Below are 22,982 nucleotides of genomic sequence, written 5' to 3' on the forward strand. Positions count from 1 at the left end.
AAAAAGAAGAGCTGAAACTTAATTCCTTCTTGCTGTTCAGTGAACTGATCCATTTTCCCTGAATTCCCATCGTACTCTCAATGCTGGGAACAGAGAAGTTTTTAGAGCATTTAAGTCACAGGCTCGGCAAGAAAGTATTTTATAAGTGTGAGTAAACAGGAAAAAAATCTGGAATTCCACTAACTTGAAGATGAAAAAAAAAAAAACCAACCCTACAGGACTAAAGCTATGAGAGAACAGTGTGCAGCTTGTGAGTATTTATGGCTGTATGCATTTGGAGGTTAATTTCATTTTCATTTCCCAGAAATGAACAAACTTCAGGCAGATCTCTGGAAGTTTCACAGCCCCACTTTCCCTGTGGGTGCATTTTGATAGAGAAAAGCCATAACCTCCTGATTTTTAACTCAGTTCTTGTGTGAAACAGTGGCAACTCGTGGTCTAAAGAACCAAACATTTCAGGAGAATTAAAAGGTGTTGGCTGTTTCTGAGCACACTCAGAATGATTCAGTGCAGTTGCTCATCTTGTGTTCAATCAGGAAACATTTAGCCCATTAGAAAGCTGACTGGAAATGCACAGAACTACTTTGTTGAAGACCAGGAAGCAAAAAGATTCAACAGCTACAGCATTTTACACTACAAGTAGAATCTTGTAGGCTGGAGATTGTGTAAAATGGTAAGAACAGACTGAAAAATCTTTTTACATTGGGACTTCACTCCCCAAAATAAAATCTGGCAGCTACTGGCTATTCCTTGAATGTGCCAGTATCAAGCTTACTTTGAAAAAATTATTTAGAGTCGTCTGAATCCTAATGAATAAAGCTCTAGAGTCAACCACTGCTTAGAGACTTGTCTGTCAAAACTTCAAACCCTGCCCAGCACCAGGCTGGAGAACAGCTTTCCAAAGCATGGAAGTGGTATCTTTTTCTACTTTTGACCACTACTGAAGGCCACACATGAAAAAGCAGACACTGCAAGAAAGACTTCCTTATGACTTGGTAGAGTAGGCATCAATTATTCCCCTAACCAGAAAAAGCAAGAGAAAGAAAAGAAAAAAACCTGATCTCTGCCAAATGTGTTCATAAAAATCAGCAAAGTTTTGGTGGGGTGCCAGAAAGTTGTGGCCTACAAATGTTGGTAAGTTTTGAGCATCAAGCATTTTATGACTGAAGGTGCAATAGCCAAATGGCCTAAAGCAGTAAGGGCAGCCCTGGAAAATAATGGCCTAGTCATTATGGATTCTTCTGGTATTTATGGCAATAAAACGTGAATCATAATGAACTCATTGGATATTAAATGGGGGAGTCACAAGTACTTTGATAGGATTTCCACAAGAATTTGCCATTAATTAACCAAATAATTATTTGAAAGTGTTACTGAATTATCCTTAGTTCTTACACAGCCATTCCAGAGAAATTGGTCATTCCCAGCTGAGTGCAGTTAATGCCTTAACAAACCAGTCATTAACTGCAGTTACTGATTTTGTGGGAATTACTGGGTTATAAAATACACTCAACAGTTTATAGAAACAATACTTAGATTTTTTTATTTCTTTTTTTTTTTTGCAGCTGTACTTCAGCTGTAGCAGCTGGGATGGAAAAATATCAGGTCCCTTGGGCTGTTTTCACAACTAGTTTTCTGCAAATTAGAGAGGGAAATAAATACATGATGGGTTCTGAGTTCAAAATGGCTTCAGATTTTTAGCCTTTGAACATTAATAAGAAGCCATGTGCAGTTCTGTGGCCCAATGCCTGAATCCCATGGCTAGTTCTTAGGAAGGTTAAAGATCTAAATGGTACTAGTTCCAGAAGATTAAAAATAAAAAAAATTACTATGAGATCAGGTCCTTTGGTTGAATTTGGGAGCTAACTATGAAAAAAAATCCCCCATTAGCTCCATGATAACACAAGAGAATCTCTAAAACTGAACTGCCAGCCTGAGCAGAACTCAGCTTTCAAATGCTGAAGTAAAAATGAAAATGTAAATAAATCATGGATTAAATTATTCAGCTGCAACACTCAGTAATTCAAGCAGCCATCATGTCTAATGGAATCATCAATGCCTCCACACTGGATATAAACTGCACACTATCCAACTCACGTGCAAAACATTACCCACACTAAATCAAAACCAGGACACAAAGGTAAAACCTATTAAAATTGTAGTGACTCTTCATAGCAGATTCCAACTGATATTCTCAAACCAAATCTGCTGTAGAATCAGGCAAATAAGAAATCCTGATGAATAAGAATGTCACAAACTGAGTACAAGACCTAATCTTACACTGCAGTCAGAAAACACTGAAATCAAGAATTTATTCACATCATTAGTAGTGGTCTCAGGAAAAAAAAAAGTGATAAAAAGGCATCTTTGCTTTCCTCTAATCCCATATTAATCCTTGCAACCAGCTCTGAAACAGTTGGACTAAGTTAATCCATGTGTGATTAATACACATTTGTTGAATGTGTATAAATTTGTTCTTCTAATTGTGAAAACATTAACAGTTTTGTTATGTAAAAAGTTCATTCACTGATGATCTGCAAGTTTCTCAGAGATCTGATGGCTTTTCCATGAAGAAGAAAACCACATTTGAGGCCCCAGCCTCACAAAACCAGTTCTGCTTTATGCAGTGAGACTACTCAAATATGTAAAATTATAACCCATCCTGCAAAGCATCTGTATGGCAGAGACCAAAGGCACAGAAATGTACAGATACACCAGCACTGTACTCACTCTAGGGCAATAAACTTTTATATTACCATAATAGCATCAACAGACAAAGGACTTCTCACCTTAGCAACTGCAGCCATGGGGAACCTGCAGTTTGTCCCCTGCACTGGAGCAGATCAGCTGAGAAACTCTTCAGACAAACAGCAGTGACTACTGAGTCAAGATGTTTCCCCATTTCCAAAAGGAGAAACAGATTACAACCTTATGGCTGAACTTGTAAAAGCCTCAGGATCTATGGCACTCCATCACGTGCAGAATTGTTCCATACAATCCTCTGAGATAATTATCTGCCTGCAGGCTTCACAGGGGCTCTGGAAAAGATGCTCCTCTCTCTCTCTTCTACCTTGGCCCTCATACAGAGGTTGTCTGAAGCTTTTAGAGTAGAAGAGGAAGATCAGCAGAAGTGCCCCACCCCTCCTTTATGGAGATTTTCCAAGAAACCAGAACTGTTTCTGTTCTGTCACACTTTAGGCATCCAAGTTATGCCCTGTAAAGCTTTCAGATGTCAACAGTTCAAGTAGAAGACTAGGGTTTTTACTTTTTACTGGTAAGTAGTAATTCACTGTCACAATATGCAAAGAGGCAATTAAAAGAATTGGATTAATCAGGCAGTCTCAGATTGTAAACTCCACAGTAGAAATACTGGCTGAGGGGATCCCTCCCATTCATTAGCTGAGTGAATTTCCAACAACTCAGCTCCCAGACCTTTACATTGCTGCCATCTCTCCACTGCTGTCCTTGCTGCATTTCTCTTTCCAGTCAACACCCTGAAGTCAGTGTCCTGGGTTGCACCACAGTTACCTTCTACACAGCTGAATATGTGTGTGCATTTGTGAGCAGCACACCAAGCAATGAACTTTCACTTATCTGAATAATCAAAAGCTGTGCTCAGTTAGCAAGGTTCCACCTGCAGCAGCTATCAAATGGAGAAACACTTTGGTTCCAGCTCTTGGCAGTGTTAAAGGAGTCAGAAAAATCCTAGAGACCTCAAAAACTTGCAAGCTTCTAGGAAATAGGATGTCATGAATTTCAGTTGTGCTTTCCTGATAATTCACTGCAATTTGCCAGATGCATGAAGCAGGGATATGGTGAAGGCTTCTACCTTAAACAAGATAGTTTGGATTCTATTTCTGCTTTAAATGCACTATTAATGATGCTCATGTCTCTGTTCTTTGAGTTCTGTATTTCCAACATAAGAAATCAATTTTCCTTTCATAATCCTGAAGCCTGCTCTCTAATCCACAGCTAAGGTATCTAAATAAGCACTGTGCACTCAACACTAAGTCAGTTGGACATGCTAAGCTTATTTGCACATCTAATAAGGATTTAGGAATTGAATGCTGAGACATTTTTGGGTTTTTTTGCATTTCTTTGGTGGGTTTTTTTCTGTTTGTTGTTACAATGGGTTATTTTTGTTTCTAAGCTTTGACCATGCTCACCACAAATGATAAAAAACCCTACCATTAAAATAAATCCCTTAATAATTACTGCTTTCCAACACACTGGTTCCTCTAGCTGAACTGTTACTTAATGTGCTTCAGCCAGCCTCCACTATAAAGGAATGGAGACACCCCAGGCAATATTCACACGACCAGTATTGGAACCAGCTGCTGCAGAGCCACCTTAGGAAAAAAAGGTTTCTCAATTTAATTGGGAAAACAGGAGGAAGCATAAATTTTACTGCCATTAATAACTTCAAGCAATCCCGATATGACTTTACCTCACCCTGATGGCTGGACATGTGCTTTCTGTTAGGGCCTTTGCCACATCTGACCCCTATTGTTTGCTCACTTGATCAGGTAAGAAAATGTATGTTTCTTTATAGGATAAACGAGGCCTATTAAAGCCAGAAAAAACACTGCAGTAGCCTATAAGAAGCTCCCCTTTTCAACAGATGTGTGAAGCTCCATAATAAGTTCATTACAAAAAGGCCAAGTGAACTCATAAAGAGAACACATCTACTTTAAGCCTTCTTAAAAGAAACTTTCATAAAAGGAACAGAACATGAAAAACCCACAGCACTCCCTTAATTAGAGAGCAAAGTACTTCTAGGGTTTTTAAACAGCAGTCAACATATAATCCAGCCTGGCTGCACACCATATCATGACCTGATTGTTAAGAAACCCAACATACAACTGTCTGGCAATCCTCTGATTCCTCATTAAACCTACCTTGTAAAGAATGGGAAAATATCAGAGGAGGTTCAGCAGTTTCCAGAAAATATTTTAGATGACAAAACTCTCAGACATTCTATCAGGGAACCCAGTGAGGCCAGACTCTTCAGTGAGGACTAAACCAGACTGTGAAAGTCACCCCCTGCTCTGGCTATCTCCAGATTATAAATAAAGAATTCATATAATAGAAAAGTTTTAACAACTTTGACATTTTCAAGAAGATCAGGTGGCTACTGCTTTTCTGTGTGCTGATACTGAGTCTTGGAACACCAAGAAATTAAGAACATTAAGCCAGGATTGCTCACATTAATAAGGCCTATAGGCTCCATGTATACTGGGACTGGCAAACTCTGCTGTTGTTTCCTGGGACTGAGGACACTGTACTTCAGAGTGTTGTATGACAAAAAAATTCATCTATTTGAGTGAATACAAATCCACAGTTCTCTTTCATTCACTGTAATCTATACTGGAAAACATAAACCAAGATATTCACCATCACCTAAAATCTTTCTGAGCCTGAACAACGTGGCAGTGTGTAACACACAGCCACATGCACAACCCTTCTGCACTTCATCTCTCTTTGGGCCAGCTCTGCAACTGGTACTGTTCTGTGACCTGCACATTTTCCAGCTCACCAGTATCAGTGTTCAATCAGACCTTGATTTTTAAAAGCAGCTTGTCATTCTGAGCAACCAGAGAGAGATACTTTGGTCTGACCTCCAAGCATACTGCGTTTTCATTCTTTAAACACAGTTTGCACTGGCAAGTGAAAAGAGAATGGAATTTCAAGACAACGTTGATCCAGAACACCTAAGAACTGTCCACCAGCTCAAAAAGGAAGAAAACACATCAAAAATGTTTGCTCCTTGCTTGCAGCCAGACCCACTCTTTCTGCCCTTTAAGCAGCAATACAGCCCCCATGGTAACACCCTCTGCACCAGTCCCTGTCACTCACAGCTCATGAGGGGAGTAAGGAACTCAAAGGAGGACACAAGCCCCAGTCCTGCCTGCCACACCTGCACACTGCCAGAAGTCCAGAGATCCAGCAAGCAGAGTCAGCAGCCTGCCATGACACACACAGCAGCTCTCAGCTGGTTCTGCTGTACAAACTGCCTGCTGTTCTTCTGAAGAATGGAGAACTATTTGTCTCTCTTCACAAAGGCTAAGAAGCCACTCAGACACAGCACAAAATAGCACCCTTATTAGAAGAATGTGAGTCACAAGCTGTGCATATATTTGAGAGAGATGTACTAAAAAAAAATTTGGTATTTGGTTTGGCCCATTAACTGAAAAACAAAGTGGATTTGGTCCAAACAAGAAGCAAGGGTTTTTATTCTTCCTTGTAGACAATGTTTTCTTCTGTTTGCTGCCAATGTATTTACTTTAGAAACAAATCACACATGCAGGGGGAGAATTATGAAAAAAGGATAACATCTCCCTTCTGTCCAACACCAGAATAGCATTCCCAGGAATAAATGAAGGGCACGAATCTGTTCTCTTAAAGCTAAGCTCAGTGTTTCCCCCTTTCAGTGAGAACACCTTCCACAAGTGAATACACTACCACCAAACTCTACTGGATTTGGAGCAAGTCACTCCTCTACCCCAATTCACTCAAATTATTCCATGCAAAGCAAAATAATAGCACTGTAAGAGTGAAGCAAACCTTCCCAGAATAGTCTCTAGCATACTGCTTTGGTCTCTCCTTTGAAGCTGATGATTAGAGGGCACTGAATCTTTGTTTTCCATGTCAGGCAAATGTCTGGTTTAAACCACTTTGTGAATTCTCAGGAATTCTCACCTAAATCCACTGAAACCACACTGCACCTAAAGCATTCAGACAGAGAATGCATAAAAAGGAAAGACCACTCTGAAAATCTGATTTCTAAGTATTAAAGCTAAGCCACCAGTATAAAATATGTTCTTTGCAATGCTCTCAACAATGAGAAGGTTTGTTTAAAGTACTGAAGTCACACTAATGAAGACAGTCCCTTTTCTGACCTCTTCAAGCAGCTCGTGTATGGGAAAACCTGAACAGAGAGGGGTACATCTCATAGTGCCCCACAGCTCTGCTTCAGCTTCTGATGTCAAGTCTGAAGCCAAATTTCCTCCAGCTGCACCCAGTTCTTTGAGACTGAGCACAACAAAGATCAGCTGCAGCTGATTAATTGGGGTGCCTGGAGCACTCAAGACAAGCCTTGTCACACACAATACTTTGAGACTTGTGAAGAGAAGCCGGGAACACAAGCGAGTGGTGCTGACTGACACAGCTACGTGGGAAGCAGGCACTGGCACTGGTAAAAAGGAAATGCTAATTAAAATGGAAACCAAGCCTAACAGAACATCCCATGTCCATGCTTTTAACACCAGCCTCAGCACCCTGGAGTGAGAGGGAAAGAAAGATGGTTCTTCTGCTGGATGCCAGACTTGGTCCATCTGATACCTCACCTGAAGCCAGTCCATCAGCCCCACTTCAAGCATCCACCTACACTCTGAACCTTCCTGCTCCTGAGTCCCTGAGTGTCCTTTGGGAATGTGGCCCATCTTCCACAACTGCAGACTGTTGTCAGTGCTCAGTCCCAAACTACTGCCTGACTAATCCTCTCCTTGAATTCTTTGCACTCTGGGCTCATCTCTTAAACACCTACTGCACTTAATTTATACTCCTCTCAACCCCAGTGCTAGAGGCTCAAAGGCTCAGCACACACAAATGTTACATTTCAGTAGGCTGAGTCAACAAACTTGACCTCCTGGCATTAGGAGCTGTATGGGAACTTGTCAACAGCTGCTGAGGTGTGTTAGCACTTGAAGGTGACCTGCAAATGTGAGCCGAAGGGTACTGAGTTGAATAATATGTGTTTAACACCCACACAGCCTGCATAAAGGGGCATCTGGCACAGGACTATTTCACTAGCCAGGCTGCAGGCTTTTCTGAGAAAGGATACACATTCTGAGAAAGGACACACAGAGTGATGTCTTTGAGAATTATCTGAGTCGCCGCACCAAAGAGTCTGGTGAATCACAGAGCTGGCTCAAGAGACAAGTAACAGGCAATGGTTTTACCTACACTGCAAAATAAACACTAAGCCATTCAGCATGAAGGAACCAGGGCAAACAGGATATGCCTCCATGAAGAAAAAGGAAATAAAAAAGCCTTAGCCTTAGACCACAGCATTAGCTGTTGTTCAAAGAGCCAAGAGTTCTGGCTCCAGAAAGCTTACAAACCAAGCTGAACCAGACTACCTAGCCACATCCTCTCTCAAACAAAAGAAAATATATATCCTGACCAGCTCCCACTTCTCAGTTTGCTTTACTGCCAAGTAACATTGTCTTGAGGAAAGAAAAAATTATGAAGGAGATTTCAAATGCCATTTTTCTTCTTCCTAGTTCAGCCCAGAGAAAGATACCAAGTACAAATGTTTTTGTGGGGCAGAAAGCATGAAAGGATCTGAGGCATTTCAAGATCCATCAAGTAGCTGTTGTATTAATCACCATCAGGATCAAGGCTGCCAAAGCAGTCTAAGTTTTCACAGTATCAACTTGTACACTGAACAGAAATAAAGCCATCTTAAGGTTGAAGTTAAAACTGAGAAGACAAACAGTCCTAAGAGAATATACAAAGCTAGGGGGAAAAGCTGACAGACCCACAGCTGCATTCCACTTGTTCCAGTCACATCTGGACACACCAGCTGCTCTGGAGTTACTACATCCCAAATCCATTGTATCTCAGAAAGCTCTAACCATGCCTTGCATCACTGCTTCCCACATTTAGGGGCTCCATACTAGAAGACCCTCAACTCCCACTTAAAAATGAGTGCTCAGCAATTCTTATGTCCAAATCCATCCAGGACATCTGCCAGAGCAGCCTGGAGATAGTATCAGCCAAAGAACACACAGAGCAGTAAGATCTCTCCCCTGAGAACTCCAGAGTACAACAATGATCACACTGGACAATCCTCTACTTTTTCCAAGCTCCTTATTGTCTCCATGACTTCCCACTGCAGACAGCAGGAAGTCTGACTTGTATCTGAAGCACTTCTATCACCTCAACACAATTCACAGACTGTGTCAAGTTGAAAGTCTAAAAAAATCAGTATTGCCTAGAGATGAAGTTGACAAAGATGAGAAATTTCTGATCTATCTGGACCATTAAGAGAACAAGCAGGAGCAGGTGAATTGAGTTTAATTTTAAAAAAATTCTAAAAAGGTAGTTAGTATCTCCACCAGCTGAGCTCTGTGTAAATGCTAGACTGTTCCTAAGTGACCCATGTGTCATTTCACATGGTTTTCAGGTAGCTACCAGTTATTTTGAAAGACCAGAAGACTCATTCAACAGTTAATTGAACCTAGGAATAAATCTACTGAGAACCACATTATTTTAAACTTCCATTTAAACCTCCATTTGAAAAGATGAATCAAATGATAACAAGTCCAGAGTATAGAGGAAGTTTTCTGGCAAAGAGAAAAGTAAGACAACAACTTGTAGGAACACTGTATCATGGTGCAAACAGGTTCACTATCCCTGCTGAAGTGTATGTGTTGGGACAAAAAACAACATACCTAGAAGTGCAGTGAGTTTGGGAAGCAGACCAACTTGTACCATTTTATTTCTCAGGCCTGTGTCAAAGGAGAGATTTAGTAGGAGTCGGAGAGTGATGTTCAGCAGGTCTTCATGTTCACAGGGTACCATTTTCACAAGTTTGTCAACAATATCCATTTCAACCTGTATATAAGGAAAAAGAAAAATCCATAACCAATCCAAACTTAGCTTTGTCTTCATGCAAAAGCCCTCTCAGTGTTATGCATTCACATGCACACATTTGCACAGACATATCCAATTTGTACCCATGATGGTGCCTGTCAGTGCATTTATCTGAAGTAGATTTGCTTGTCTTGGGGCTGAAGTCTTCAAGATTGGGTAACTGGGTAATGTTGATGAGAAACGTTTTTGAACTGCACAGCTCAGATTTCTTAGAAATATTCCTCACAGTTGGAACTACAAGAACGTGGTCAAGACATCAGCTGCAAGATGAGGGGGATGGAAAACCCATTTCAACTTAAACACAAGTAATCCTGGCACAAGTGACCCAACCAAGAAAGGCAGAAAATTGGCATTCAAAAAGAATTTGAGACCTTTCATTATGAATTTCAAATGAACCCCTAGACAGAACTGTGCATGTGCTCTCAGAAGAGGCATGCCATCCTGTACTTTAATTTAATAAAAGCCTGAAAGTCATCTTGAAACATGTATCACTTTCAAATTAAAAAGTGGAATCCAGGAACTGAGAAGGGGTATCAGTTCATGAGATCACGTTCACTTCACCAGTCAGCAAAGACATCTGAGCAATGGCAAGACTGGCAGGACTTCAGAAAGTTTTAATGATCTTTTAAGCAGCATTTCTCTGTTTTTATTTGATATAATCCTTTAAATGCATTCATGTTTTATTTTCCAGAATCTTCTTTGGCCAGAAGGAGGCATTTAGAATTACTCTGCATTCTTCAATCTTTTGCATGTATGTAACTAGTGCCCCAGTTATAAATACACACAGAATAAATACTAAGAAAAGAAACCACAGCTCTCCCCACACAGACTGGTGCAACAATCAAGCAACTGACTGAATACCTTTGATCAAAAACAGGTAACAACAACTCCTACTTCACTGCTTTGAATTTAATATGGCACTTGAATACCAAAGGAAAGGATGTGCTGTAAATAAACACAGGTTATTCACTTTTTCTTAGAATCAGGCATTGCACAACTAATCCTGGTTTATTTTTTCTTCTACATTTTTTGTGTTATTACCTGATGTAAATATTAAAACACCTTCTCCTTCATTGGGAGCCTTCCTTAATAATATAGTGGAGAAAAAAAACTACCATCTTTATGATCAGTAAGAAATGCCCCAACAGACAGCTGGCCTGAAGCACACAAACCTTTCCACATCTTTTCATTATTCACTATTAAAACACTCTGCAATAAAATACATGCAATCATTTTGCTCCATTTGTCTTTCCACCAAATCACAAGGAATGCAGAAAGTGTGCCTGTAAGTCAGTGGGCTGGAAAGTCAACCTTTCTTTTCCTGATGAAGTCCTTCAGGGCACTGCACATGTACAAACTAAAACAATGACCAATCACCTGATAAACTGTCTACATTCCCCCAAATAACACGTGCTTGCTGTCTGACTTTTGTTAAGAAATAGGATACCCACATATAAATAAGGGAGATACCTCTTGTCTGCAGTGCTCAGGACACATGCACATGAGTGACAGTTCCAGTAACAAAGATGCAATTCATTTTCCTTGCATTTACACAGATCTTTTCCTCTCACAATCTAAGTGTAACATTAATCTCAGGTTACCCCTTGGACAAGGAAAGTGGATCATTTTCATTCAACAAACTGTCATAGAGGCACAGAAGTGAAGGCATATACTGACTAAAAGCCATTGGGAATCAGTAAAGGGGATACTTGGCTAGAGCTTAAAGTCACAGAAAAAAAAATTGCTACAATTTCAGAAGTTTGACAGCTCACCTAAAAAAAGTTTCAGACTAAGAACACTGCCACCAGTTCCTTGGAAGCATGAAGGAACACTTGTGAGGTGCCTTTGAAGACTAAGCTGACCCAGGAAATAAGTAAACTAGTCCAGCAAACTACCAAAGGATTACTACCTCTCTTTCCAAGAAAATACATGGCAGAGACAACAACATGCTGTCAAAAGAGTCTAGATTGCAGGGCAGTCACAGGCATCTCCAGAAGTGGAGGTATAACAAGACTCTGGGGTGCTGATATGAAAATTTGGAATTTGTTATATTTTGAGGTAGCTTCACTCTTTGGGATGTCAGCTCTCCAAAGGTTTTTTAAGACATCATGGCTGGATGTTGTACTTCTTTTGTTACAAATAAAATGAGTAAAAGAATAGAGGATAATCACTGATACAGATATTTAAGGAGAGGACAAAGATGTCTCCCTCTTCCCTCCAACCACAAGTTTTCAGAGTCCATACCTTCCCAATATTGCAGCAGACTGCTAAGATCCTTGCTTACCATATCATTTTTGTTCTCCATAAAAATGCTGAGCTTCTTCAAGAAAGACACAACCAGGATGAGCAGCTCAAAATTGTCCCGGTCCAGTGCTTTCACCAACATGTGGACAATGTTCTTGTTCCTCATCTTCAGCTCAGTCCGAGTATCCTCAGCAAGATTCAGGAGCAGGTAAAGTGCAACTACAAGTCCAATACAAATCACACCAACATATCCAAGTCAACACAAGTCTCTATACACACATTAGGTGCTTAAAATCAGACTTTCAGAAGCATTCTCCTCTTGTCCCAGCGCAAAATTCTGATCATTAGGAGCTTTTTTTTATTTTTTCAGTTCCCATTAATAAACCTTTCCTGGGAAAGCTTTGCCACTTAAGTAATTTCAGTATAACATTAGGTGAATTTTAGTCCAAAAAAATCAGAGTGAAAGCTCTTCAACTCGAGTCAGATACAGGCCAAGATAGACTCAGTTAAAATAAAACAAATCAAACGTACAAAACCAAAATACCCAACTCCTCCCAAACCAACACCATGAGTAGAGAGAAGTTAAGCAGATCACTTTCACTATTTTTCCTGTAAGACTGACAGATCACTTTAAGAACTATTAGCCTACTGTTTAACAATCTGATTAAGTACTCATCTTCTTTGTATTCTCTGGCAATGCTTTTCTATATTAATCCACACATTCAGTATGTTAAAGACATCCTGATTATACGAAGCATCTATAGAGCCCTCTAACCTACGTTCACCAACAAGGAAATAATTTGCTTTTTGGATTTGGTACCTCTGAGTAGCTGTTCCTGCTTGACAACCAGCCCTTGATACTTCTTGTAAGTTTTCTCATAGTCCTTTTTCAGTGTTTGGTTTTCAGGATCTTCATCAAGTAAATTGCACAAGTCAAGGAGGTGAAATAAAAGTTTATATACTTTAGATGACCATTGTCCTCAGAGGTGCTATTCAAGCAAGAGTAAAAAGCAAGAGATGCATGGAACAGCCAGTGGAAATACAGGACACTATCTCAGTAACACTTGCTATACCTGTAGTCTACAGCATGACTTTTTTTCTCCTTCTAGTCCTGTATGTATTGCATCCTAATAATCAGCATAAAACATTCCTAAGATATACTGCTGAAAAATAAATATTTTTTCCATGTGCTTTGGTGACTTTATCTTAATCTTCAGCAGCCCAAATTTGCCTTTTTCACATCTGTAATTATATTTTGCATTTTCTAATAAGTTCTACTGCTTTCACAGAAGTTATTGTATGCTCATCTTGTATAACTCAACAACAGCTGTCAAGACAAGTCAGAAGTCAGCAAGCTGCCCCAGAACATCTGAAGGATATCAGCTTTCTTCTTCTTAGCAAGTTCTTCCTGCCAGAGCTCATGTCTCTTCAATTCATGGTCTATGATATTCATACACAGAGCTCCAATTTTGTAGTGAGTGATTATTCCATGAAACTGGGAAAAGCTACATTGAAAAAAAAACACCTGTGAGGAAAAAAATATGCAAACAACCCCAAATCTGTTTTGACATCTATGGTAGCAATGTCCCAACAATGCACTACAGGAAGCATGAATAAAGGTTTTTACTCTGTGCCCCCTAATAACACTTCCTTATTGGAAAACTATTTCCCAACCAAAAAAAAAAAAAAAAAATCCCTGAAAACATGAATATTTTTTCCAAACTTGTAGGAGAACAAGCAACAGTGTGCAGTTACAAGTCAAAGTAAGTTCCAATTTTCATACGTAAAGGAAAATCTTCTCCAGCCCCACTATTCCTATTCCCAGTTCTTCAGACAACCCTTGAAACACTGAAAACACAGTAAAGGTCTAAAGTCAAGCTGCAATGCAAATTCCATGCAAATTATTTCTGTGCAGGCTATGCTGAAACACAGCCATATCTAAGTAAGAGCAGGCAGTGACTTCAATTTAGAAAACAGTTTCTTCCCTGCAGAAATCCTGAGGGAAACAGAAGGTGTCAGCTCAGCCCATAATCCGTGGGCCAGAATCCTCACCAGTTTACTCCCAGCTCTACACCACAGCCTCACTAGGGTGGGGATCTACTTTTCACACCTCAAATTTGTCATTGTAATCAGTGTGTTTCTGTTCCAGGTATTATTTTTCTAGTTTCAGGGAGATTTTGTAGTACAGCGAGGAAAAAAAAGGCATTGAGGTCCTTGTCCCTATACCCTGGGACTCTGTGCTCACCTTGAAAAGCAGAAGAAAATATAAATTATATTGGTAGCAAGCTCCACACTTTGTTTCCAGTCTTCCCTCAGCACTCTAGCCAATGCACCCAGGGCAGTTTCTGAAGTGAAACAAGATTTAGATGAGCATCAGCATTTCACTTCCCTCCTTTTGCTTTGTGAGGCTCAGATTTTGAATACCCTTTATTCTACACCTATCAGTTTTCTGATAGATTTTCAGAGGTATCTCACTTGAACATGTAACACTGCTCACAAGTTCTGTTTGCAGACAAAGCAGAAAGTACCCTGGTGGTTATCCAGTCACAAACCCTAAGAGGAGGTGACATGCAAGGAAACTACAACCAAACACTGACATCTTCGAGATTACCACCAACCTCAAGATTTTGTTGGCTCTGCCAGCTCTATGTTCCATATTACATGTGGCCCCTACCTCTGACTGTAGTGTGTTCACTTCCAAATCCCCTTTAAATTGTACTTTGACAACTGAAGCCTATTGAGGCCAGGAAGATTTCTGCATTAGGCTCATCTAAAACCAGCCTAAGCAGCACCCATTTGTAGAGAGACTGTAGAGTTCATTATATTTCTCAGTACAAATTAGAGAAAATCCCAAACTGAAGGTGAACTACTTTTCCCTTAAGAAGAAAGCACCACAAATAAACAGCACAACATTAAAAGAAGTGCCCATTGGGTTTTAAAATTACCATTGATAAGCAGTTCTTCCAAATTATCAGGATTCCTAGCCAGCTGCAGGATAAGGGCAGAGCCACGCACCTTGTCAGGAATGTCCTCATACAATAACTCAATGTATTCATCCATGTCATTGATATTGGCAACTTCATCAATCTAAAAGCAGCCAGAAGTGAGGTTTTCACAGAGAAAGAGAGGTGCCATGTCAAGACAATCAATCACAACGTTATTCAATGGCAAGACAAAAGAGTGCATAGCTTTGAGTTAAGATATTAAGAAAAAAATAAAATACAAGGAAAAAAAAAAAAGAAACAACACATCCAGAATCACTGCCAATGAACACCAGGAAATCTGAGATTTAATTACACAAAACAAAGGATGCTCAGACATGACTCCCTGCATCCTGTCCGATGTTCCAGACCTCACTTGCTGTCCTGCTGCGTGCTATAGTTGGAGGGGGAAGTATGTGAGTCAAGTATTTTACCCTTTATGGAGATGATTTTTATTCCATTGTGCAACATTTCCAAACCAAGTTCTTTGTTTAAAAAACAAGAAGCAAAAGAAGCCCAGCATTCAGCATTTTCTCCCTCCCCCCCCCTTATATAACTGCTTCCTCAGTAAGGGGTTTGTATCTCTCCTCTAACACCAATACTTACCTCCATTCCTTCAAATGGGGGTGGATCTTTGGGCTTGCTGGATTTCTCTTTCTTTTCTATGAACAAAAAGACATGGCTGCTGTTAAGCTTTGCATATTCACAGACAAAACCCATATCCAATAACCTGATAGTAAACATTCTGGTAAAAACAAAGCCAAAGTCCTCTTGTGTCTTGCTGACCTGTCCAGACTAACACAGCCAGAGGTGATGACAAACACCCTTTATCCTCATATATCACCTCATATATTTGTATGAGGGGGATCCTCATACAATCTTTCCATGTCATAGCAGTGCAGAGGTAATATGAAGACTTTGCACCAAATACTGGAACCTGGATCACTCAAATCCTGTTCCAGCACAAGGCTGTAAGCAGTAAGAAGCTGATCAGTGTAAAAAGCCCTACCCCAGCTTTCTTGTAGGCCCCCTTCAGTGGGGTTGAATGCACCCCAGTCCCAAGCTCGTTTGCTCCTGTATTATTTACCTTTTCCTGCTGAGGCATCTCTGCGATTCTGCAGGTAGTACAGCAGCTGTTCTACTTCTGCAAGTTTGGAAGGGTGAATGAGCTTGCATTCCTCAACCACCTTCCGAGCCAGGGAAGCAATGTCTGTGTTTGCATTAAGACTCTTCAGCCGAATGCTGCAACACAGAGAGGTCCCTTGTCAGCTTTGACATTTCTGTACCTTCAGTCCTTTGATTTCTGTTTACACAGCTGTATATTTCTTGAAGCAAAAATGATCTCTATACCCAAATGTCTGTGTCTGAGGCTTACAAAGCTCATGCCAAAGCAGTGACTTTCTAGAACTTCAAAATGGGATACAACTGTCACATATATTTGACAGAGAATAGCTGTCCATCAGCTGACAGGCAGCTTATGAACAGATCCCTTGGGCACAGCAGTCAGTAATTCAGTTGCAACACACCTAAAAAAGTGCCCAGGATAGCAAAGAAGTAGCACATGCACAAAAAATCCAACATGAGAAACAGCTATGGGGAGAAACGACTCTGATTGGCAGTGCCTGCAGATGCAGTGTCAGAAGTCCCCCCACAGCTCTGGCAGAACTCCAGCCACGTCCACAAGCAACAAGAAAGCTTTGTGGGCATTAACAGGATGAGGCAAAAAGGAATTCCACCATGTTACAGATGCAAATTATGCTGTTTCATCTGAAAACAAATGAATGCTTCTGATATCTTCAAAAATTTGAGAAAATTCTTTTTCTTCCTCTATCATTCTTCTTACATGCACTCACACAGTTAGCCTCTCCAGTTAAAATTTCCAAAAAGGATTCAGTATAGAAATTAAACAAACCCAGGAAAGATCCAAACTTTCAGCTTGGAAACTAAAGTTAACTGAAGCTCTCTGAAGTTTTCCAATGGGGAATGTCTTAATGCTCTTATAAAAAAGCACCAGGCAGAACTAAAATGCAGATAGTGTTGTGAAATCACTATCAGGGTGACAAGTGAAAAACAACAGAACTAACAGAGAGAGCACAAGGCTGTCAGAAGGCTCAGCAGTGTTACCTGCTCCAACAGTAACCATCACTTGAGTAGGAAACAACCACTTCACTTTTCTCCACTGCAAGTTCCCATCATGTAAAATAGGAAAAATCACTTCTTTTCTTTACACCCTAAAAACACCCTAAAGTACAAGGATGAAAAGCAGTTTACAGCATGTGGTTTAGATGTTAATCTTCCTAGACACATGTTATTTCCTGGCTTCTAAACCCTGTGCATGTTTCTTACAGGCTGTTGAAGCTTCGAGTCACTGAATTATTGACTTTACCAGAAAACATAAAAAGCTATCAGAACTTGCCATGACCTTACATTTTCTGACACTCCTTGCGCTCCCCCAGCATGGTGTCTCCCAGCTCTCCCAGAATTGTTGCTTCCACTTCATAGTGGACTATGAGGGCTTTCTCTGATGGATGCACATCTATGTTGCCTCCTTTTACCTTCCTGCCATAAAAAAAAAGAAAGAAAAAAAGAAGAATTCCGATTCAATCAAAAGCTCATAAAATGTATCAGAAAACAAAGATCTCCTGGTCTGTTCAGATGCACTGCCCTCCTTTCACACCTTATTTCATGTCACACACCTGTACCAAAGCTCAGGGCCAGGGGCAGACTCCTGACTCTCACCTCCCATAAATAAGCACCCAAAAAAATGGCCAACACTTAGTCACAGAAGGAAGACACAGGATAAATTTTTTATTTCTTAATGTCCCAACTCATTTAAGGAACAACAATAAGAAAAAAAGTACATTTCACAGAGAAGGTGAATTCCCCATTACACTGTCAGTATTGAGAAATCTGCTTATGGCACTTGAACTAGTGCAGTAATTTACAAATGGAAATTTTTCCTCAAGGACTCCTAACAGTTAATAATCCACCAAGAGTTAATGACAAGTCATTTTCATTTCAAAATAACTACTCTTCTGCAGCACAGATTTCTTTGCTACAGTTCTTCACCTCGTGTCTGTTGCCAGGCCCATGGGAAATCTAGATCAACAGCTGCTATCAACAGGTATAAATCAAGCATGTTTACCTGCTTTACTACAGCCACAGATATTTTGGGAACACATCCTGCAGGAAAACATCCTGGCAGTGTGTCACTGCCAAAAGGGATTTTTTTGCACCCTCCTCCTTTGTGCAACTCCATATCCACACAGATACAAGGGCCATGAGGATAGGCCAGGAAGATAAACCCTGATTTTGTTTCCAATTGATGGCAGAACCACATCCAGTGAGTAAAGTAACACATTTCTGTCCCTCTTCCCCCGAGTACTGCCAATACAGCCTCTACAGTCATGCCATAAACCAGGCCACTAAAAACACTGCATATTAAAACCAACTGCCTAATGTGGGATTGGGTTTTGGTGTGTGTGTGTGGGTTCTGTTTGTTTTGGAGGTTTGAGTGATGGGGTTTTTTTATGGCAGCTCATGTCAATAAATAGATTTACAGGTGGCTTCATCAGTAGCTGCATCAGCATAAATGAGGTAGCAGTTAGCTATGGTACTGGGTCACTTGGACCAGAGAAAACTACTTCAGCCTCACAGAGCTGGAAAAGTTAGCAAACCCAGATGCAGCCTTTGGAGTAACCATTCTCTTAACAAAATGTCTGAAATCTTTGCCTCTATCTACGCAGCTGTTATGGTGGCTGCTTTCCCCTCTGCAGAATACAAGTGCAAAAAATACCTTTTTCTTCAGATAAAGCTGCCCCCAAAACCCCACAAACCACAACAAGGTCTGTTCTGGGAAATCAAGAGTCTAATTCAACTACCAGCCTTACAAGGGCATAAAAGAGCTACAGAGCAAATAAAAATAGTTCGCTGCTGAAGGAAGACCAACATGCTCCTTGATGAGATTGTAACAGAACTCCATCTATCACTAAACATTTTTTCCAGAGGCTTGTGGTTTTCTTTTCATTTAGCAGCACTTTGAAGCAGATGCTTCATTACAGTCTGTTCTCACATGGTCCAGCCTTGCAGGGCAGAAATGTTACAGCAGATCTATTTCAAGACAAACTATTTCTCTCCCCTTACCCCCAAAAATACTTCCCCCATATTCAGACCAAGCAGAAGATGCCAACTGCATTATTGATTTTTCTATCCTTTTGGAGTTTGTAAGTCACTTCATAAAACATTTAAAAATACAGACATTCTAGAAGGAGCAATGCTCTGGAGAGCACTCACACATATCAGCTCATCCTCTCATCTCACTGACTGCTTTGTCAACAAGAATTCTGCTCTATAAAGGCTTAGGGGCAGAAGGCCCTTTCTATACAGCTAGAACAATCAAAGCTGGTGTGTGAACACCCTTTATTAACCAACTCCTTTGAGGGAGAAGCAGCAAAACCAAACTATCCTAATTACAAATGGCACAAATTGCCCACATGGATAAGGCTGAAAACCCAGCAACAAATCCTAGCAAGTCAGGGGGGAGGAAGACTGCTCGTGGAGGATGAGAAAGGGCAACAGTTATCAGAAAGGAACCAGAGCAGCACATTCATGGTGAAAAGCCCAGGGGATGTTTTTTGGTTGTTGCAAGGTGAATACAAAATAAAGTAAATGACAAAATCACATAAAATGACACAAACTGAAATGCAAAGCTGAAAATAGGCACTGCTCTGAAGTTTCACCTGTTTATTTACTTACAGGTGGCCATTTGATTTTGCCTGTTACAGCAACCACCTAACCCACTCCAAACCCTAACCCCCATATGACCCTCCCCACTCATCTCCTCACAGCATCTGTTCTCCTCTCAACTTGCTGCCACCCCAGTGCCTCAGCCCCAACGTACATCACAAAATACCCCCAAATAGCCACTCCCAAACCACTGCATCTCTCCAAACCACCACCTTCCCCCCACCCCTTACCACCAGCAGGACACCCATCCTATCTCTCAGACTCACCTTAACTGACTCTGTAACCTTCCTCAGCCCTCACCCAGCCCCCCTCACTGCCTCCTGCCCACCAGGCCAAGGCAGTCACCCCTCACTCAGCCTGCCCCCAACAACTCTTATCTCCCCCTCACCCCAAAACCTCCCCATCACCTTCCCACCACATCCAGCCATTCCTCAAACCTGCCACTCCTCAACCCAAATCCCTCCACCCCCCCCCTCCCCCTATCAAAAAACTCCAATTCCACTCTCCCCACCCATAACCTCCCACCCCAGGCCAACCCAAACCCCGCCACCACCTGCAACCCCACCTCAGCCCCACGCCCCATCACCTCCCCACCACCTTTTTGCTCCCACAACTGAGACCCACCACACCCTAAAACACCTCAGCCCACACCCTTACGCTCCCACAACCCACTCCCCACCTCAGCACCCCGCACAGCCCCAGCACTCCCCTCAGCACAACCTGCCGCGCCTCAGCCCCCCCCTTCAACCCTCCAACCGCAACCTGCCGCGCCTCAGCCCCCCAGCGATCCTCCTCCCACACGCTGGACACCCTCCCCGGTTACCTCTTGAGGTACCGGGCGTCCTCGCCCTGCATGGCGGCGGGAAGGTGGGGGTGAGGTGGGGTGGGGGGGTGAGGGGAGGCCTGGGCAGGGCGCGGCCCCGCAGCGCGGCTGTTACCAGGGAGAGAGCGAACCCCGCCCCGCCGCCCCTCAGCGCATGCGCACTGCTCACCCCCCCTCTCCCCGCTCCCCTTCCCGCCCTCCCGCGGCGGCCGCCGCTGCGGCGCCCCCTGCAGGCGCGAGGGAGCCGCTGTCCCTCAGGGCTGAGGCGGCCTCGGAGTTCCCTCCGCCTTTTATTGAGGTCCCTCCTGGCACCCCTTCAGGTGTCGTGACCCTTTTTCCTTCCTCTGGTTGCAAAGGTTTCCTCGGACCGCGCTAGGTAAGCTCCCTGGGGGTGTAGCTGACCCCCACTGAGGGCCTCAGCACCCCCGCGGGGTCGCTACCGAAGCGCGCAGCTCCCCTGAGGGGTTTCCCGCTCCCTCAGGAGGTGAGGGGGAAAGGAGGAGATGGCGGCCTGCGGGCCCCGGGCAGGGATGGTGCTCCTGCAGAGGGAAAGCAGGGCATGGATGGCCCACAGGTCCTTCAGCACTGGGGGAGTCAAGAAAGAGCTGTCTGAGACGGGGTGCTCCGGAAAGCTGCAGATAGCAGAATGAAAAGGGACTCGATATTCCTGGAGGTTGTAGTGAGGCCGGTGTTGGGCTCTTCTCCCTTGGTGACAAGTGACAGGACAAGGGGAAATGGGGTCAAGCTCAGCCAGGGGAGGTTCAGGTTGAATATTCGAAAAAAATTCTTCACAGAAAGAGTGGTGTGGAGAGCAGTGAAGGGGAAAGGGACCTGGGTAAGTTGGATAGAAGGACGACCATGAGCCAGCAATGTGCCCATGTGGCCACAAAGTGGAAAATAGAAGTCAAAAAAACCCTTTAAAATGTCATTTATGCATAATAGTGAGATTTTTTTTCTTTTTTTCTTAAGATGTGGCCAGATACTCTTAACCAGAGAATACTTTGACATCTAAACAACAGCCATCATACTGTATCATGGTAACTCAGTTTGATTTCTTGCTATTCCTTCTCTTAGTATATATAAAAAAAATCTTTTATGACTAAGAAGTACTGATTCTAAGCCTGATGTTGAAGTCAAAAAGGATGTTTCCATTGTCTTTAATTAACTTTATATGGGCCTTTGGTATATCACCATAAGACTGCACGTTGAAAATTCCTTGGAGTCTGATTTCTTCAAAGTTTCATTGTAACCTATGCAGAGAGGTAATGTGCCAAAACGCAACCATGCAGAAAGACTTAGTGCCTGACTTGAGGGTTGCTATTTATGGAAAAAATACCAGTTTACTCATGTCCTAAGCAAGGCTGATCTAAGAAGTGTTGGACGGTATAAAATGTAATGTAATGGTGCTTTATTACTCTTCCTTTCATTAAGTGGTCAGCCCTTTAGGAGGGAATTTTGCTGTAAGAAGCACAGAACAGGTTGTTGTGTATTTTCCTAGAGTCATGGAATCATTTAGGTTAGAAAAGACCTGTCTGATCAAGTCCCCCCATAAACCTAACACTTCCAAGTCCACCACCTCTAAGCCATGTCCCTCAACACCACATCGACACCACATCTGTGTGTGTGTGTTCAGTATGTATGATGCTCTAGAATTTGTGTATTTTATTTAATCTTGCTAAAACCTAAAATGCAGTATCCTTATCCGAAGAGCCAACAATGTGCTTTCAGTCTGGGTTAATTTTAACTGGCCTTGGGAAAACACAGAAAGATTAAATATAAAAGCCTCTATACACCAATGGGCAGATGGCCTCTTTTTTTTGCTAATATTATCTTGTGGGCCTCAGTGACAATGATGGAGATTTCTTGTGGAAATCTCCTGGTTCTGCTGAAGTCTGGGAGGGTTTTACCATTGACCCTGGTGGGGACAGAATTTCACTCCTTAATGTTTATTAGATGCAGCAGGCAGAAAGCAGACCCATAGCTATAAAGGGTATGACATTTTATGGTTCTGACTCTGCAACCACTCAAACACATGCTTCATTTTGCCACAGTAATAAAGTTAAGCACCAGCTTAAGTGTTTTCAAGGAGGGTTCTCCTTTACACTTGAACAACTCTATATTTGATCATAAATCAGGAATTCCACCTCTTCCTCATCCCTCCTCCCAGTGACAAAGATTCTGCCTGTGAGCATCAAATTCTTCCTACTTGGATTCACAATAACTGCCAGCTATTTTTTTCAGTTTTTGTCAAAAGAAAAAGCAAAGGAAGAGGAAGGAATGAGTACCTCAGCTGAAGTGGTGTTCCTCAGGTGACATTTGACTTCACACAAGTTACTCCTTCCAAACAGATTCAAAAGGGAAAGTTTGGTCTCCTGCAATTTATTATAAACATTTCAGACAATGGCTGTTTCCTTAGAAAAAATGAAGCATTTACACAAGACTTTACAGACAAAATATTTTTTGTTACTTTTTTGGGCTGTCCTGGATGTCACTAGACTTGATATCCAAATCCTTCTCCTTTTGGAGAT

At 41.8% G+C, this 22,982-nt stretch overlaps 1 protein-coding gene across 3 annotated transcripts in view; it reads right to left on the reverse strand.

Moving 5' to 3' along the window:
* Window positions 1–20,609, reverse strand: part of KIFAP3 (kinesin associated protein 3) — a 62,178-nt gene extending 41,569 nt beyond the window's left edge. For all 3 annotated transcript variants that reach the window (XM_071751419.1, XM_071751420.1, XM_071751421.1), the window contains exons 1-10: window positions 20,455–20,609; window positions 17,313–17,444; window positions 15,973–16,127; window positions 15,492–15,547; window positions 14,850–14,991; window positions 14,150–14,249; window positions 13,285–13,409; window positions 12,725–12,823; window positions 11,945–12,123; window positions 9,459–9,621 (exon numbers count right to left, since the gene is read on the reverse strand). In XM_071751419.1, the coding sequence (XP_071607520.1) occupies window positions 9,459–9,621; window positions 11,945–12,123; window positions 12,725–12,823; window positions 13,285–13,409; window positions 14,150–14,249; window positions 14,850–14,991; window positions 15,492–15,547; window positions 15,973–16,127; window positions 17,313–17,444; window positions 20,455–20,486 (1,183 nt within the window). In that variant the 5' untranslated portion in view covers window positions 20,487–20,609. The remainder of the gene's footprint in view (window positions 1–9,458; window positions 9,622–11,944; window positions 12,124–12,724; window positions 12,824–13,284; window positions 13,410–14,149; window positions 14,250–14,849; window positions 14,992–15,491; window positions 15,548–15,972; window positions 16,128–17,312; window positions 17,445–20,454) is intronic.
* Between the last annotated feature and the right edge of the window lie 2,373 nt (window positions 20,610–22,982).

The sequence above is a fragment of the Heliangelus exortis genome, chromosome 8 (genome assembly GCF_036169615.1).
Source record: "Heliangelus exortis chromosome 8, bHelExo1.hap1, whole genome shotgun sequence".
In the NCBI taxonomy this organism is placed as follows: domain Eukaryota; kingdom Metazoa; phylum Chordata; class Aves; order Apodiformes; family Trochilidae; genus Heliangelus; species Heliangelus exortis.